This window comes from Crotalus tigris, unplaced genomic scaffold (assembly GCF_016545835.1).
Source record: "Crotalus tigris isolate CLP2741 ecotype Arizona unplaced genomic scaffold, ASM1654583v1 scf7180000024366.1712601, whole genome shotgun sequence".
In the NCBI taxonomy this organism is placed as follows: Eukaryota; Metazoa; Chordata; class Lepidosauria; order Squamata; family Viperidae; genus Crotalus; species Crotalus tigris.
The window spans coordinates 641,626-656,166 of record NW_024100534.1 but is presented as its reverse complement, the minus strand read 5'-3'; the positions used below and the strand labels follow the sequence as shown (position 1 = coordinate 656,166).

The 14,541-nt window shown below is 38.4% G+C and overlaps 1 protein-coding gene across 4 annotated transcripts in view; it reads left to right on the top strand.

Moving 5' to 3' along the window:
• Positions 1-4,812: 4,812 nt before the first annotated feature.
• TGFBRAP1 (transforming growth factor beta receptor associated protein 1) overlaps positions 4,813-14,541 on the top strand; it is a 30,347-nt gene continuing 20,618 nt past the window's right edge. For 2 of the 4 annotated variants that reach the window (XR_005554806.1, XR_005554805.1), the window contains exons 1-4: positions 7,188-7,872; positions 9,442-9,636; positions 10,552-10,706; positions 13,393-13,475. Coding sequence is in view for 2 of the 4 variants with exons in the window: in XM_039327698.1 (XP_039183632.1) it covers positions 7,188-7,872; positions 9,442-9,636; positions 10,552-10,706; positions 13,393-13,475 (1,118 nt within the window). In the remaining 2 variants the exon portion in view is untranslated. Of the gene's footprint in view, positions 5,332-6,928; positions 7,873-9,441; positions 9,637-10,551; positions 10,707-13,392; positions 13,476-14,541 lie in introns of those variants that run through there. The other 2 variants (XM_039327698.1, XM_039327700.1) reach the window with 2 other exon arrangements.

Sequence of the window (14,541 nt, the reverse complement as noted above, 5' to 3'; positions counted from 1 at the left end):
AGGTCCTGTTACTCTGGTGTAACTTGGTAAAGAGAGATAAATCTCCTTGGAGACAGAGAGGATATTCTTCAAAATAGAGAAGCAGGAAGAATATCTCAGTCCAAGTTAAAAAAATAATCTTCAAAGTGTAGTAAAAGTCCAAAATAGATGTAAATCAAGTCCAAATACTTCAAGGCATGCAATATTTTTCTTATGATATATGATATTCAAAAAAGTCAAAAAGGTCAAAGGAAAACAACAAGAAACAGATTATATCCAGCAGGAAATTAAAATAAATCAACTTTTAGGAGCCGTGGTAGTGTGGTGGCACAGTCAACTTTTAGGAATCGTGGTTGCGCACTGGTTAGAATGCAGTATTGCAGGCTAACTCTGCCAGCTGCTATCAGTTCAATCCTCACTGACTCAGCCTTCCATACTTCTGAAGTTGGTAAAATGAGTACCAGATTGTTGGGGGCCATATGCTGACTCTGTAAACTGCTTAGAGAGGGATGTAAAGGATTGAAATAGAATATAAGTTTAATGCTATTGCTATTTTTAGACATAAGAAATGAAACAAAACAAACTTTTAAAAAATGTAGTTGAAATCCAGATGTGCTTAAGAGAACAGAAAAGGAAAAAGATGGATGACCTGGTTTTCTGCCACTCCCACTAGAAACAGTAATCTTTAAGATTCCTCATCCCGGATGTGTCCATAGTTGTCCAAAAACCATCCTGGCTCTCTCCTAAGTATTCAGTTTCAAATCCAGGGAGCAGGGCTGCCAAAGAACCAGCTTTAGTAGCAAAATCATCAGATCCTCAGCAGAAGAGAAAAATCTCCCTACTGTTCAGCAGCCATCTTGGGGAGGAGGCTCATTGAGCCTGAAAAAGTAAACAGAATCAGTCTTTGTTTGTTATTGTTTGGGAAACCATCAAGAAAGTCTGGGGCTTTATATGAAAACCAGTATTTAAAAAAACATCCCCAAAAGGGCAATGGCAAACCATTTATGCAGTTGCCAGGAAATCTGCATGGATGTGTTTCTGAAGTCAACAGAAATCTAACTCAATTTAAAGATACTTTGACCTGTATCCTACAAATCACACTTTTAAAATGTGGGTTCATGACAATGGGAGCCCTCTTCTCTAAGGGTAAGATCATTCAGTTTATCTGGACCTGGTTTTCTCCTAGACCAGGCTTTTCAACCAGTGGTATGGGTACCACTTGTGGTACATTGACACCTGGCAGGTGGTACGCGACCATCCTAGAAAAGTGGTAGCAGGGCAGGGCAATGAGCTGAACTGGTGGCAGCAATGCACAAGCCTGAGTGAGAGTTGGCTGGAGCTGCAGGGCTGTCAGTGCCACTTTCCAGCTGATTGGTGCTTTTTCGGGGCTGTCAGGGCTCAGGAAGCGCCAGGATCCAGCTGGAGCTCGGCGCTGATCCTGGTGCTTCTGCTGAGCCCTGAAGAAGCACCAATCAGCTGGAAAGCAGCACTGATCTTGGTGCTTCTTCTGAGCCCAGAAGAAGCGCCGATCAGCTGGAATATTGCAGCATTTCCAGGGTCTTGTGATTTACATTCAGATGCTTGGCAACTAATTCATATTTATGATGGTCACAGTGTCCCAGGATCATGTGAAATGACCAAAACCTGCTGCAACCACCCAGCAGACAGGTGGGGGGGGAAATAAAAACCAACCCCCCCCCACCCCACCCCACCCACTGCCAATCCTCAACAGAAATGCTCACAACAATGAAAACCTCGGACAGGAGGAAGAGTGCCGCCGGGCGGGCAGGCAGGTGTCTTGCTTGGCTGTGGCTTGGGGGAACTTTTTTAGTACCATTGTAACATTGAACAGTCACTAAGCGAACTGTTGTAAGTCAAGGACTGACTGTACTTTATCAATTATTTCCTTTTTTTTTTTGGGTCATCAAGTTTTTGACACCTTGCTAGGTGACTGGTGGTACTCGGATGTTGCCATATCGTAAAAGTGGTACAATGGGTGAAAAGTTGAAAAGCCCTGTCCTAGACTACCTTCTAATTCCATTAATCCAATTTGTTATCAATAATTTCATCTCAGTTGCAGATATTCTTCAATACCAATAGGGCATGGAAAGAAATAATAAAACCCAACCTTACAGATTGTGTCATAATTATGGGTTTACCTTACTTAAGCTGTTTTTGTGCATTCATTAAAAAAAACTAAGCAAAAAGAAAATTGGCTGCGTGCATGCTCCTTATTTCGTCCATATTCTGCATGGAACAATCCATGAACAAGACAGTTTATTCAGTGTGGAACACTCATAGTCATTTCACAATTTTTCTCTTTAAATATAACAAAACTTTAAATGGATCAATATACAGCAGAAAATATGTGAAAAACAATAACAGAACTTTAAATTTTAGAATATTTCTGATTGGCAGAAATAATTTCTAGATTGGCTTCAGAATATAGAAAGTTGTTGAAAGCTACAGATATTTCAGGGGTTTTTTTCTTAACAGTAAGAGACACAGAACAATGCTCGAAATGATGCAATATTGAAATATGTTGTTTTGATTAAGAGTTTACCCTTAAATTTAGAGCACTGGCTCTAAAATCAGTTGCTTATCAGTCTAATTCATGCTGGCCTTTGGAATGTTCATAGTGCAATGTCAAAATCTAGAATATTTGATATGTAATAGATATCGTAAAGAAATCATTAACTTACAAACTTGATGTACTGGTTGTTAATATTTGGCTGTGCTTTCTGATCTTGCTTATCCCATTCAAATTGAATTCCTGGAGTTCATTCAATCTAAACAGTATAACAGAGATGCTGTTCTAAAGATGCCCCATTGCCACAGCTCAGCTACTTGGGTACATGGGGAACAGTATGTAGGAAAAGAAGTCTTCTAATCGGTGAGTCCTAAGTTACAGTCTGGTCCCCAAGGGACCAAAAGGCTCCCATCTCCAAGGTATTAGACAGGAAAAATGCATCTTGCCATCATTTTTCATGAGTAGTTTGTCCGAGAGTGATTTGCCCATAGTCACACAGCTGACTTTGTGCCTAAAGCAGCACTAGAACTCCTGGTTTCCCTGTTTCCAGCCCACTGGAGGTTGGAGCTGTGTATGTATGTATGTCAAGAAAAACATGATCATAAATTGCATATAGTAGTAATTAAGTGCTTATTATATGGTAATACAGATAGTATTTTACTACAAATTGCTGTGCTAGGCGAGTTTAAGGAAAGTAGAGGAGGAAGAAGATGTCAGGTAAGATAAATGAATGGGGTCAAAATTACAGAAATGACTTTGAAAGAGCTAAAATTTACCACTAGAGCAGGGATCCTCAACCTTGGCAACTTTAAGACTTGTGGACTTCAACTCCCAGAATTCCTCAGCCAGCTTCTGGGAGTTGAAGTCCACAAGTCTTAAAGTTGCCAAGGTTGAGGATCCCTGCACTAGAGTAAGATTAAGATGACAAACATTTAGTTAGGCCTTCACCAGGTGTGGTATTCTGCTATCATATTTATCTTTTATTCATACTTTTTATTGTTCTTAAGAGCTGCAGGCACTTAAAATAACAAACACTTGATTTTTTAAATTGAAAATATTCATTTTTTATAAAGAGATTTACACATTACTGCCATTGTTACTTCAAGAACATAAAGGTTATTTAAAGTTATCAATGTATTTAATTGTTTAGGGATTTCATCTTTAGGATTCTTTTTCCAATTTTGTTCTTAATTTTTATGTCTGATCAATGGGAAGTGAAATTTACTCCTTCTTTATGTTTCTTCTTATATCACCTTTTCTTTTTGGCCTTGACTCAATAGCCAGGCATAACCAAACATTCCTTAAATTCACATTTTGCTTTCTCACGCTAAATTACAACAGAATAGTTTTTCCTTATAGTGGCTGAGGCATATATGGAAAACTTTGGACCATATGGATCTATTCCAGATCACCAAGGATTTTTTCCTGGATACTCTCATGATATGATCTGGACTGATTTCAGGGGATCTGTGCCTTATAGTTTAAAAGATAGTAGCAAAGTGTTGCACATAAAATAGGCAAAGCTTCAATTGTATGCTCTTAACTCTTTTGATTGCACTGTGACAGGCCTAAAGACATTATTTCTTATTTTCTGGTAACATTTGGGCCAATATACAGTATATGAAAGGGAAAGATTAGCAGAGCCATGTCTCAAAGACAGATCCTGACATAATTTAGTTTTTCTTCAGAGGACCCTCACTTGGGCATGCAAATTGTGATGGAAGGCGGCCAACTGCTTATTTTTATATACTCGTTTTTGCTGCTGCTGTTTGCTTCATAGAGTGGTGCATCTACAGCAAGCTCTAGATCCGTGTCATAATGGACATTGTCCTGGACCTTTAAATGTACGAGCAGAGGTGGGCCAAAACTAACTGTGAGAACAGTTCTCCAGATCTTTTCTTGGATTTCCAGGCTTTCTTTTCTTTTTTGCATGCTGATCACTTTTGTTAAAATAATTATAAGCGTAGTTTTATATCCAACATTAGAGAAGCATTAGGTCAATATTTACGGGCTGGGTTCTCGTTCCAAGTTGCACCCAAGAAAGCGGGGGATTAGGAACCAACTTCAGCTCACGACGCACTGGAGCCAAAGCTGCGCTCCCACGGGCAAAAACCCCGCCTCCAACCTAAGCCAACCCCAAACACCGCCTCGAAGAACCACCCCGTTACTGAGCCCAGGATTGCACTCTGACGAAACTTTGCGCCGGTCAAACCCGCCCAGCGCACCACCTCTAACCCGCCCCGCACCAGCCAGCGGAAAAAATCCGCCTATCAGGCCTGCCTTGTGACCGGAAGGGCCCGGGAGCCGCCCCCGGAGGAAGAGCCTTCTGCAGGATCGCGCTGCTCTGGCAGGGGAGCCGCGGATTTCCCGGGGATCCGGTGTGAGCGGAAGCTGTGGCGCCGGCTGGCCTGTCCTGAGCGAAGGGGAGGCCTCGGCGGACAGCTTGGTAGGAGAGGCGGAGGAGCGGTGGCGGATTGCATTTCTACTTCCACTCCTGCGCCCGACCTGCTGCTTGCCTTCCCCTTCTCCTCGCTCTTGGCCTTGGTCTCTTCCCATGGCCCTCGCCGGTGGAGCAACCCCCCGCCTGGGCGCTGGACCCAGCCTGGGAAGGGGCGTGTGGCTGTGAGGCGCTGCCTGGACGCAGAAACCCGGTCTGACCAGGGTTGGTGCCGCTGAAAACGGGAGGATGCAAAACGTCACGTCTCACCCATCTTCCGTGGGCGAACTACCGTAACAGGAAAGGACGGGACCTTGCCAAGGCTGGCTTGAGGCTGGAGGAATTAAGGAGAGTGATTTGGAGAAGAGCTGAGGCTTCGCTCGTGGTAAGGAGGGAGCACTCAGTGAGACCCAGGGGAGCCGAGATAGATAGATCTCCTTCAGGTGGAAGATGAGAGTTGGCAGATGATCTCTTGCCTGCCCAAGCCCTCCACGGATACAATAAAACAGAAGTGACAGTTGATGCAAGAGTTATTGCTCCATTTTTGAGGGAGAAAGTATTGTGCCCACCAAAGGCTGGCTGTTGCTCTTAAAAATGACAATAATTTGGGGTGATTTATTTATTTGCCTGATTCATATTCTGCCTTTCCTGCAGAAGCTCAAAAGGACATCTGTTCCAGATGTGTTGATTATAGCAGGGGAAGTTCAGCGCATGCAAGGCCAGCAGACACCAATGGGGGAGGGGGATGCTTTAAAGACAGGCTGTGTTGAACACTTAGTGGAGCAGTGTCATTTTAAAGGCATGATAGAATCCCTAAGGAAGATGCTGTACTTTCATTGTGATTATCAGGATTTCTGAACATATATCCTTATTTTTCCTAATTGAATTATATTATGATGCTTGCTTTAAAGGTTTATTAGGACTCCATATGGTTCCACTATTCTGTTTTGTGCATTATAGCAGATTGGTTACTTTCAGATTTATTAATATTTAAGTGCATGCAGATTATAAATGCACTTTACATTTTTAGTTATTCTTACAACATCCCCATAAAATAGACCAGTATTCTTCCTATGTACATGAGGCTGAGACTGAAAGTCAGCTTCATCTGTAGATAGAATGAAATTATGTATTTCTTTAATCATAGTCTTAATCATAATTTCCCATACTTTGGTTACTTATATATTTGTGTTAGTAAATATAAATTGTAAATTAAAAAAAAATAAAAAATAGGTACAATCATTCAAAATTGTAAAGTTAATCAACTTAATCAAATGTGATTTAGAATCTGTTAGAGTTTTTAGATCTAAATACAGTATAAACTTACATTCATACAGATTTTGTTTAATTAGAATGTTGGTTTCATTCAAATACAAGGAAAAGTGGGTCAGTGTCTTGCATTCTGTACCTGCAAAATGTAATGTAAATTAGACGATAACCATGTTTTGTAAAATCTGTTATAAAAGAAAAATGGCTAAATGGTTTTTTTGTTGCAGTGTTTACAATTGCAGACACCAATGGACTAGAGCCTGTCTAGTATGATGAGTTAGTTTTAAATAAGAATACTTAGATTGTACTGTTTATAAATAATACAGTATTACCAAGAATATATTCTATCTGAAAACTGGCAACTTAAATTCTACAAAATTTATCAACCATGAAAATAGAACATACGTATCTGAATAGAACTGAGATGGGAAAAAATAATCTGGCTTGCAGTGGCCTATAGCATGCTTCTAAAAATTTGGAATGAAAATAATAGCACATCAATAGGACATCAATCACTTGTTATGATTGGACATGAGTTTTGGTAAGTCTCATGATGATAACTTTTTGGGGACTTTAGAAGATGGAAGCATGCTCCAAAGTTTTGGGTGCTAAGCATTCATGAAACTAACGTCTGTCTTATTTTCCAGCATTATTATTTTGAGGGATTGGTGTTCTAGAGCAGAGTTTATGTATGTATTTATTTACATTTACAGGTTCAATTTCTATGGCCATGCAAGCTGCAGATGCAAGAGTTCAATTATATTAAAATAGTTATCTTCAGAAATTTATTTCTCAATAGTTTGGTGAACAGGTATTATGAAAATTGACAATTTCATACCATTAAAGTTTTAAAGAGACGGAAAGCCTGGCATTTTGAATGATGAAAAAACAGTGTAGCTTTCAATCCAGAAGTACAGAAATCCAGATTTTTTCTTTTCATTTATTAATTTAGTAGACCATCTGGAAAGCACAATGAGTGTCAAAGCCTTCAAGCTTGTTCCCGCAGTTAAATGGGAGATGCTGATGGGTGACAGACCTCGAATCCATATCAAATGTGTGGAATGCTGTGGACGGAATCTCTACATTGGAACAAATGAGGGTTCTATTTGCCATTTTCTCTTGGAAGAGAAAAATTCACCTTCTGAAAAAAAACCTTTTTCTATTTCCAAGCAGTTGCATAAGTACCTCAGTTGCCGGAAGGCAGTGGGAGAGTTGAAAGCAGCTTCTGCACTTAACAGACTTCTGGTGCTCTGTGACAATACCATCACTTTAATGAACATGATCACCTTGGAACCCATCCCCAGTGGGGCCAGAATCAAAGGAGCCCTGATGTTCACATTGAATGAGAACCCTGTGAATGGGGATCCATTCTGTGTAGAAGTGTGTATTGTTTCAGTAAAACGGAGGACCATCCAAATATATTTGGTCTATGAGGACAAAGTTCAGATTTTGAAGGAATGTTGCACTCAAGAACAACCTTGTGCTGTAGCTGTGGATGGCTATTATTTATGCCTTGCTCTCACTAACCAATATATTATACTGAACTACAATACTGGAGCGTCCCAGGAGCTCTTTCCTTACACTGGTGAACAGAGGCAACCAATTGTAAAAAGAATAGGCAGGGAAGAGTTCCTGTTGGCTGCACCTGGGGGATTAGGTAAGCTTCTTCAGCTCATTATTTGGGAATTTTTGCTCTACCTTTTCTTAACCCTTCCTTCGCCTGCATAATAATTTTGCAAGACTTCTTCCCCCAAAAAATTACAAAATCAAAATTCACAAAATTCTGGTGAATGTTAAACTGGATTGCTGTCTTATCATTAAAAATATCCATAGAGTTAGTTGTGAATGTTTGTTTATTTTGGGAAATACCTCTCCCTGTGGAATTAGTAACCTGTGCAGGATTTTATTTGTGCCCATTCCACATTTCTGTGACAAGTACACCTCTCCGATTGACTTCTAACAATAAGATCATCCAAAAAAGAAATGGATTCAATAAAGTAGTTAGTTCTAAATTGTAATTGGTTATTTTCTGAATCTAAAATCCTAAGCATTCTGCAAAAAGGAATCAAGGTAGCAATGGTAAAATAGAGTAAAATATAAAAAAACAAATAGATAAGCTTTATTAAATATCTTCTAAAAGTTAACACTAAATGTTATTAATGTTCTTTTCATAGAACAGTAGCATTTCTACTATGGGTATTTAAAAATAGAATTTTGGCTTATAATCTTTTCTGATTTGCTTGAATTTTCTGAAAGGTAATCAGTTCGATCTTTATGAAACTGTTCTTCATAAATTGAATAAGAATTCTTGGGATGAATTTTTTATTTAAGTATGCAAAAACTTGTGTATTTTTAGAACATGAAATATGTGAACTTGTGTATTAACCAGATGAATAGTTATAATGTTATAAAAAGGAGAATCTGCAATTGTCCTCTTTCTGTTGGTAAATGGGACTGCCTAGATTTTATCAATAGCTATTGGCTCTGCTGTCTTTTATATGATGCAGGAAGTTCTGCGTTAACTGATTGCTAAATACCGGTAGTTCCCCTGAAAAGTAAGTACTGGTGAACTCCAGGGCACTTATTTCTGAACAAAAACTAAGTGACAAAATAATGCTGACAGTAAGAACTGTTGTTAAAAATCTTTTTGACGGTGAAATGAACTGCTTCAGGAAGATGTAGGCATATCTTCATTGCTAATAGCTGAATTGGGTGGCCATTTGCCAGGGATAATATAATTGCACGATTCTTTCATTGAGCAGGGGATGAGCAAGTAATCCTTCCAACTCTGCGCTTGAAAGGGAAATTTAATTCTAGCAATAAGAATTAAGGACAGCCAAAGCACAGAGGAATTGATTGAACTGTGGCAATAGAGTCTCTGCATTGTAATCTTGCATTAAACATATAAATCTGTAGAGGTAGCCATACTTTAAGGAACCTAAATACCCTGCCTTCAAGGAAGCAAGATAATTTTGGAAAGTTGTGTGTCAGTGTTCAAATAATTAGTATGCTACAATTCTGTAGCCTAAAATTACCGAATGGAATAGGAATATTTGATGCACTTCTTCAGATAGCAGAATATGTTTGGGTTGTGCTTGGAAATTATCACGATGCTCTTTGTAACCTTTTGCAGCATGTATACATTCATATGAACAACAGCTTGGAATTCAGGGTGGTCATCAATTGCCTGAAAAAGTTATAATTTCTTCCCTTTATACATTGGCAGGTATGTTTGCAACAGTGGATGGCATTTCCCAGCGGGCTCCTGTTCGCTGGTCAGAAAAGGTGATTGGGGCTGCTCTCTATTTTCCGTATGTAATTGCTCTAGATGAAGAATTCATTACTGTGCACAGTATGCTGGACCAGCAGCAGAAGCAAACCTTGCCCTTTAAGGATGGGCATATCCTACAGGATTTTGAAGGTACATAAGAGGGAGAGAATCAGTCTGGTCTAGTGATTGAAGTGTTGGATTAAAAGGTGGGAGACTGAGTTTTATCCTGCCTTGGGCACAATAACTGTTCAGAGTTGCTTGATAGTGAAATGGGTGACATAAATTTAATAACCAACCAATCAGCTGGTTGACTGTGGCCCAGTCCTGTCTCTCAGACCTAGGAATATAATAATGGCAAGTCACTTCCAAAAATGTTGCAGAAAAATGCAGGGACTTGTCTCCAGGAGTCAAAACTGTTTGATTGAGAGGACCCTAAACATCACAAGTACTTTTTGCTAACTGCTGCATGAAGCTTCTGTTCCTGTTGGCAATCATATATAAATAATAGGAAAACCTCAGCAAAAACTGAGCTGTTGTAAACTGGAGTTTCATTTCCTCATCCAAATGGATGAAAGGAAAATTATTTATGAAAAATCAGCAAACAGTTGTGTCCATAAAGATCTTCTGAATAACTGCTGGCACTTATATCTGGGATCGCTATTTCTCTCTTGAAAATGGTGAGAGAAAGAGTTATTCAGCCCTAGCAGAAATTATATTTTTACAATTTGCATCACTATTTGAGAAAAATGGTTGTGTTTTTGTATGTTCATACTGTATAGTATTGGAAATATTTATTTTCCCTCTAAATCAGGGGTCCCCAAACCCTGGTCCGTGGACCGGTAGTGGGCCGAGGCATGCCAGCAACCGGTCCACACAAACAAGCAAAGCCCCATCTGTGGGATACAGGCAGCACACAAACTCACCCACTCTCCTGTCCACAGAAAAACTTTTCTCCACAGAATCGGTCCCTGGTGCCCAAAAGGTTGGGGACCTCTGGTTTAAATAGTATATCTATTCTCTCTCTTATGCTTTGCTTTGTAAATTTTGTTTTGTTTTTAAATTAAGGGAAAGTAATTGTAGCTACTACCAAAGGGGTATACTTCTTGGTCCCACTGCCTCTGGAAAGACAAATTCAAGACCTTTTGGGCAGCCAAAGAGTTGAAGAAGCACTAGTGTTAGCAAAGGGAGCCGAAAGGAATATTCCAAAGGAGAAATTTCAGGTCTGCCTCTGATTTTAAAATGTCTCTGACTGTACTCTGTACTGTACTATGAAGTTAAAAAATATACTTCTGTGTATTTGTTATTATTTCTTCAAGAGATAGATATAGGTAAGGACCTACAAAATGTTTTGAATTTGCATCTTTTGTTTTAAGCAAAAAAATTACTTTGATTTGAGTATGAAATGGGATACTTCCAATATGTACTTCCAAGCCTGCTTTGAGTTCAAATAGTTCTATTTCAAGTTCAGAAGGGTTTTTTAAAGTATTTTTAAAATATTTTATGTGTGAAGCAGTCTCTTTGCTCCTTGACATAAACTATTTTATGCTTGGGTGTATGAGGGGGGAGGTACTGTTGTGAACATTTAAATGGTTCAAATTTGAAATGTTTTGCACAGTGGTAATCCTGGGAATGCACTCAAATGAATCCCACAGTTTTGTGGTTAAATTAGCTGTGTCAGGAGTGATGAACTACCCTAAGGAATTGTAAGGTGTAATGAACATTTCAGCAAATGTTAAAATAAATCTTGTGGCATGCCTTACCCTTGATTTAAATATATTTACTTGAAGACAACTTACTGACTTCAAGTCTTGTTTACCGCTGTAGTGTATTCATTTAATAAACTTACAAAACTCCAGGTATTTATCAAAGACAATTCACATATTTGATATTACATTTTTGATATCCAGCTGGTTTTCCTGCATTGCTAAAGGCATCCAATTACTTTGCCTTCCAGTATGTGATTTTATCATGCTCCTTTGTCCTGAGCATAATCAAAGAACAGGATCTCTGCCTAATAGCTTGCAAATTCAAAGATGCAAAAAGAGAAATGGATGGAAATTGGAGGCGAGCAAACTTAGGGAACCAGTTTTTCCTGAAATTCTTCTGATAACCAGCCTGAATTAAAGGAATTGAGGAGGAAGTGCCCAATGGAGTTAATATCTCAGCAGAACTAATAAAATCATTCTGTAGGTCTGCAGTACTAAATATAATGTAGTTGCTACATGATTACTAAGAAATTACTTTTAATTAGCATGCAATTTTGTAGTGCACGTGGTTAGACAAATATAATTACAGTGATAAAAAAGGCAAAATATACATTAGATTCTATTCAGCAAAGAAATACAGGTAGTCCTCGATTTGTGACCACAAAATTTCTGTTGTTAAGTGAGACATTTATTAAGTGAGTTTTGCCTCATTTTACAACCTTTTTTGCCACAGTTGTTAAGTGAATTACTGCGGTTGATAAATTAGTAACCCGGTTATTAAGTGAATCTGGTTTCCTCATTGGCTTTGCTTGTCAGGTCACAAAAGATGATCACATGACCCCAGGACACTGCAACCATCATAAATATGAACCAATTGTCAAGCATCTGAGTTTTGATCACCTGATCATGGAGATGCTGCAATGGCCATAAGTGTGAAAAATGGTAATAAGTCACTTGTTTCAGTGCCATTATAACTGTTGTAAGTTGAGGACTACCTGTAATGACATTAGTCATTTTAATTTAAGTCTTGATATATCCATTGCAGTTTTGTGGCTTTAATTTTGGTGTGTTCCAGGTAAACACACTTATCTTCTTCCAGAAATGGGAAGTCTGCATTTTGAATGTGTAAAAATGTTCAGTTACAATAGTTTGACTACCTTTATATTTGGTAGAGGATATCTGGGCTGTGAATCAAGAATCTTTTGTAGGATTAATCAAGCTTGTGCTTGAACTAGTGAAAGGACTAAATAATTGAAAATGGTTTTTGTATGGCCAAAAATATACTTAGAACAGCTTAAAATATTGGCTCTTAATTCAGATTATTTGTTTCTATTTCCCATTAATAAAGATGGGTGATGGTATAAATTGATTGAATTGATTACATTAATAAAGTGTGTTTCTGAGTGCATAGAACTTTTGGCAAGCTTTTCACATAAGGAAGAGTATGCATTCCAGATCTTAAAATTGCAAATGCACATTTTTTGCATGTGTGAAACTATGAATTTTTCCAACACATGTTCATTCTCCATGTTTCTCAATCTTGGCAACTTTAAGATGCATGGATTTCTACTCCCAGAATTCTCCAGCTGGCAGATTGCTTGGGGAATTCTGGGGTCTGAAGCAGTGGTGGGATTCAGATATGTGAACAACCAGTTCTCTGTTTGGATGCCGCTTCTGGAAGTCCATTCTGGGCCTGGGCAACAAAAAATTAACTACTGGTTCTTCTGAACTGGTATGAACTGGCTGAATCCCACCACTGGTCTGAAGTCCATGCATCTTAAGGTTGCCAGTGTTGAGAAACAGTGCTCTAAGATATGTAAGTGCACCTAATACTTTAGTGCTATTTCCCATGTGAGTGATTCTCCAGGAGAATCTTAATTTAAAGGATACTTTTGATTATAGTACAGAAATCATTTGAATGCCCTGTAGAACTTTCTATTGCAACTACATTTTTTGGAGCGTACTTGAGTTCCCTTTGAACTAGCTGGTGCCTGACTGTTGTGTTGTGCAGTCCCAAGGTGATAGGGCAATCCATTTCAAGCTCTTTCATTCTATATCTCAGGCACACAATGTGCAAATGACCTCTGAATTGGGCCAGTTTTTTCTTCTTCCTTATTATAGTGAAACCAGGAAAGTTATTAGTCACTTTGCAGCAGTTGCCTTTTAGACTTAAATTATTTTTTCTTTGTTTCCTTTGTAGACAATGTACAAGCGAATTTTGCAGCAAGCAGGGTTTATCCAGTTTGCACAGCTCCAATTCCTTGAAGCAAAAGAGCTCTTCAGGTAAGGCTGCTATGGGGTAAGAAATATTCTTGCAGTCTAGTTCAATGTTTCTCCACTTTGGTGACTTGAAAATGAGTGGGTGCTGCCTGGGGAATTATAGAAATTGCAATCCACCTATTTTCAAGTCACCAAGATTGAGAAATGTTGGTCTAGCTCGCCATTGCTTGATTAGGTTCATATATTTGGCTTTAAAAATTTTAGGACATTGGCCTGAAACATATAAAAAGCACAAGATTTAGTCAATGGACCAAGTGAAATTGTAGCTGGTCTTTAAGTGATGTCCAAGGACAGACTAATCTTGATTCATATACATTGGGCTTGGGACAGGTCCAAGTTTCTGCCTTTCTCATCTGCCAGTGGATTCATTTGCTTTTCTTGTTGGATACAGTGGATAGAGAGTTAATACTGAAATAAGATTGTGTATACTTAATAATTATATGTGGGAAGAATGTGGGAGAGAAATCTGGGAGCTGGATTTAGAGTATTTAGGCTAAGCAAATTCCGATACTGAACTAGATTACATCCTGTAGGACTGAGTGTTATGTGGTTGATAACAATTTTGGGAAGTTTACATGCTCTGCAGTCCAAGGTTTTTGCATACTTATGAGATATAGAGTAAAAGCAAGCCAGGATCAAAACAGGCAGAAATTATTTTGTAGGCTATTCTCAAAGAAGAAACAGTTACATTAATATGTTATTTAAATGACTATTTGCTAGATCTGAAACCTAAAATGTATACAGTCCAGGTTTTTCAATTATATGTTGTATTTTACAGCCATTGTCAGATTTATTTATTTTGTTAAATTGCTTTGGCTAAAAAAAAAAAGGAAATTATTGCCTGGTTTTGTTGAAAGCATTTTTAATTTATAAATAGATAATTTAATGTTCTGTTCATAACAGGAAAAAACAAATTTCTATTTTGTTAAAAATGGCGGGTGTGCACAATTTCAAACTAGCTTGTTTTGTTCATAATGTTCTTTTTTTAAAATATTGGTTTACAGTGGGATTAGGATTTTGAAACATAACTTCTTGAGACAAACTAAGTTTGACTAAAGATGGCCACCCA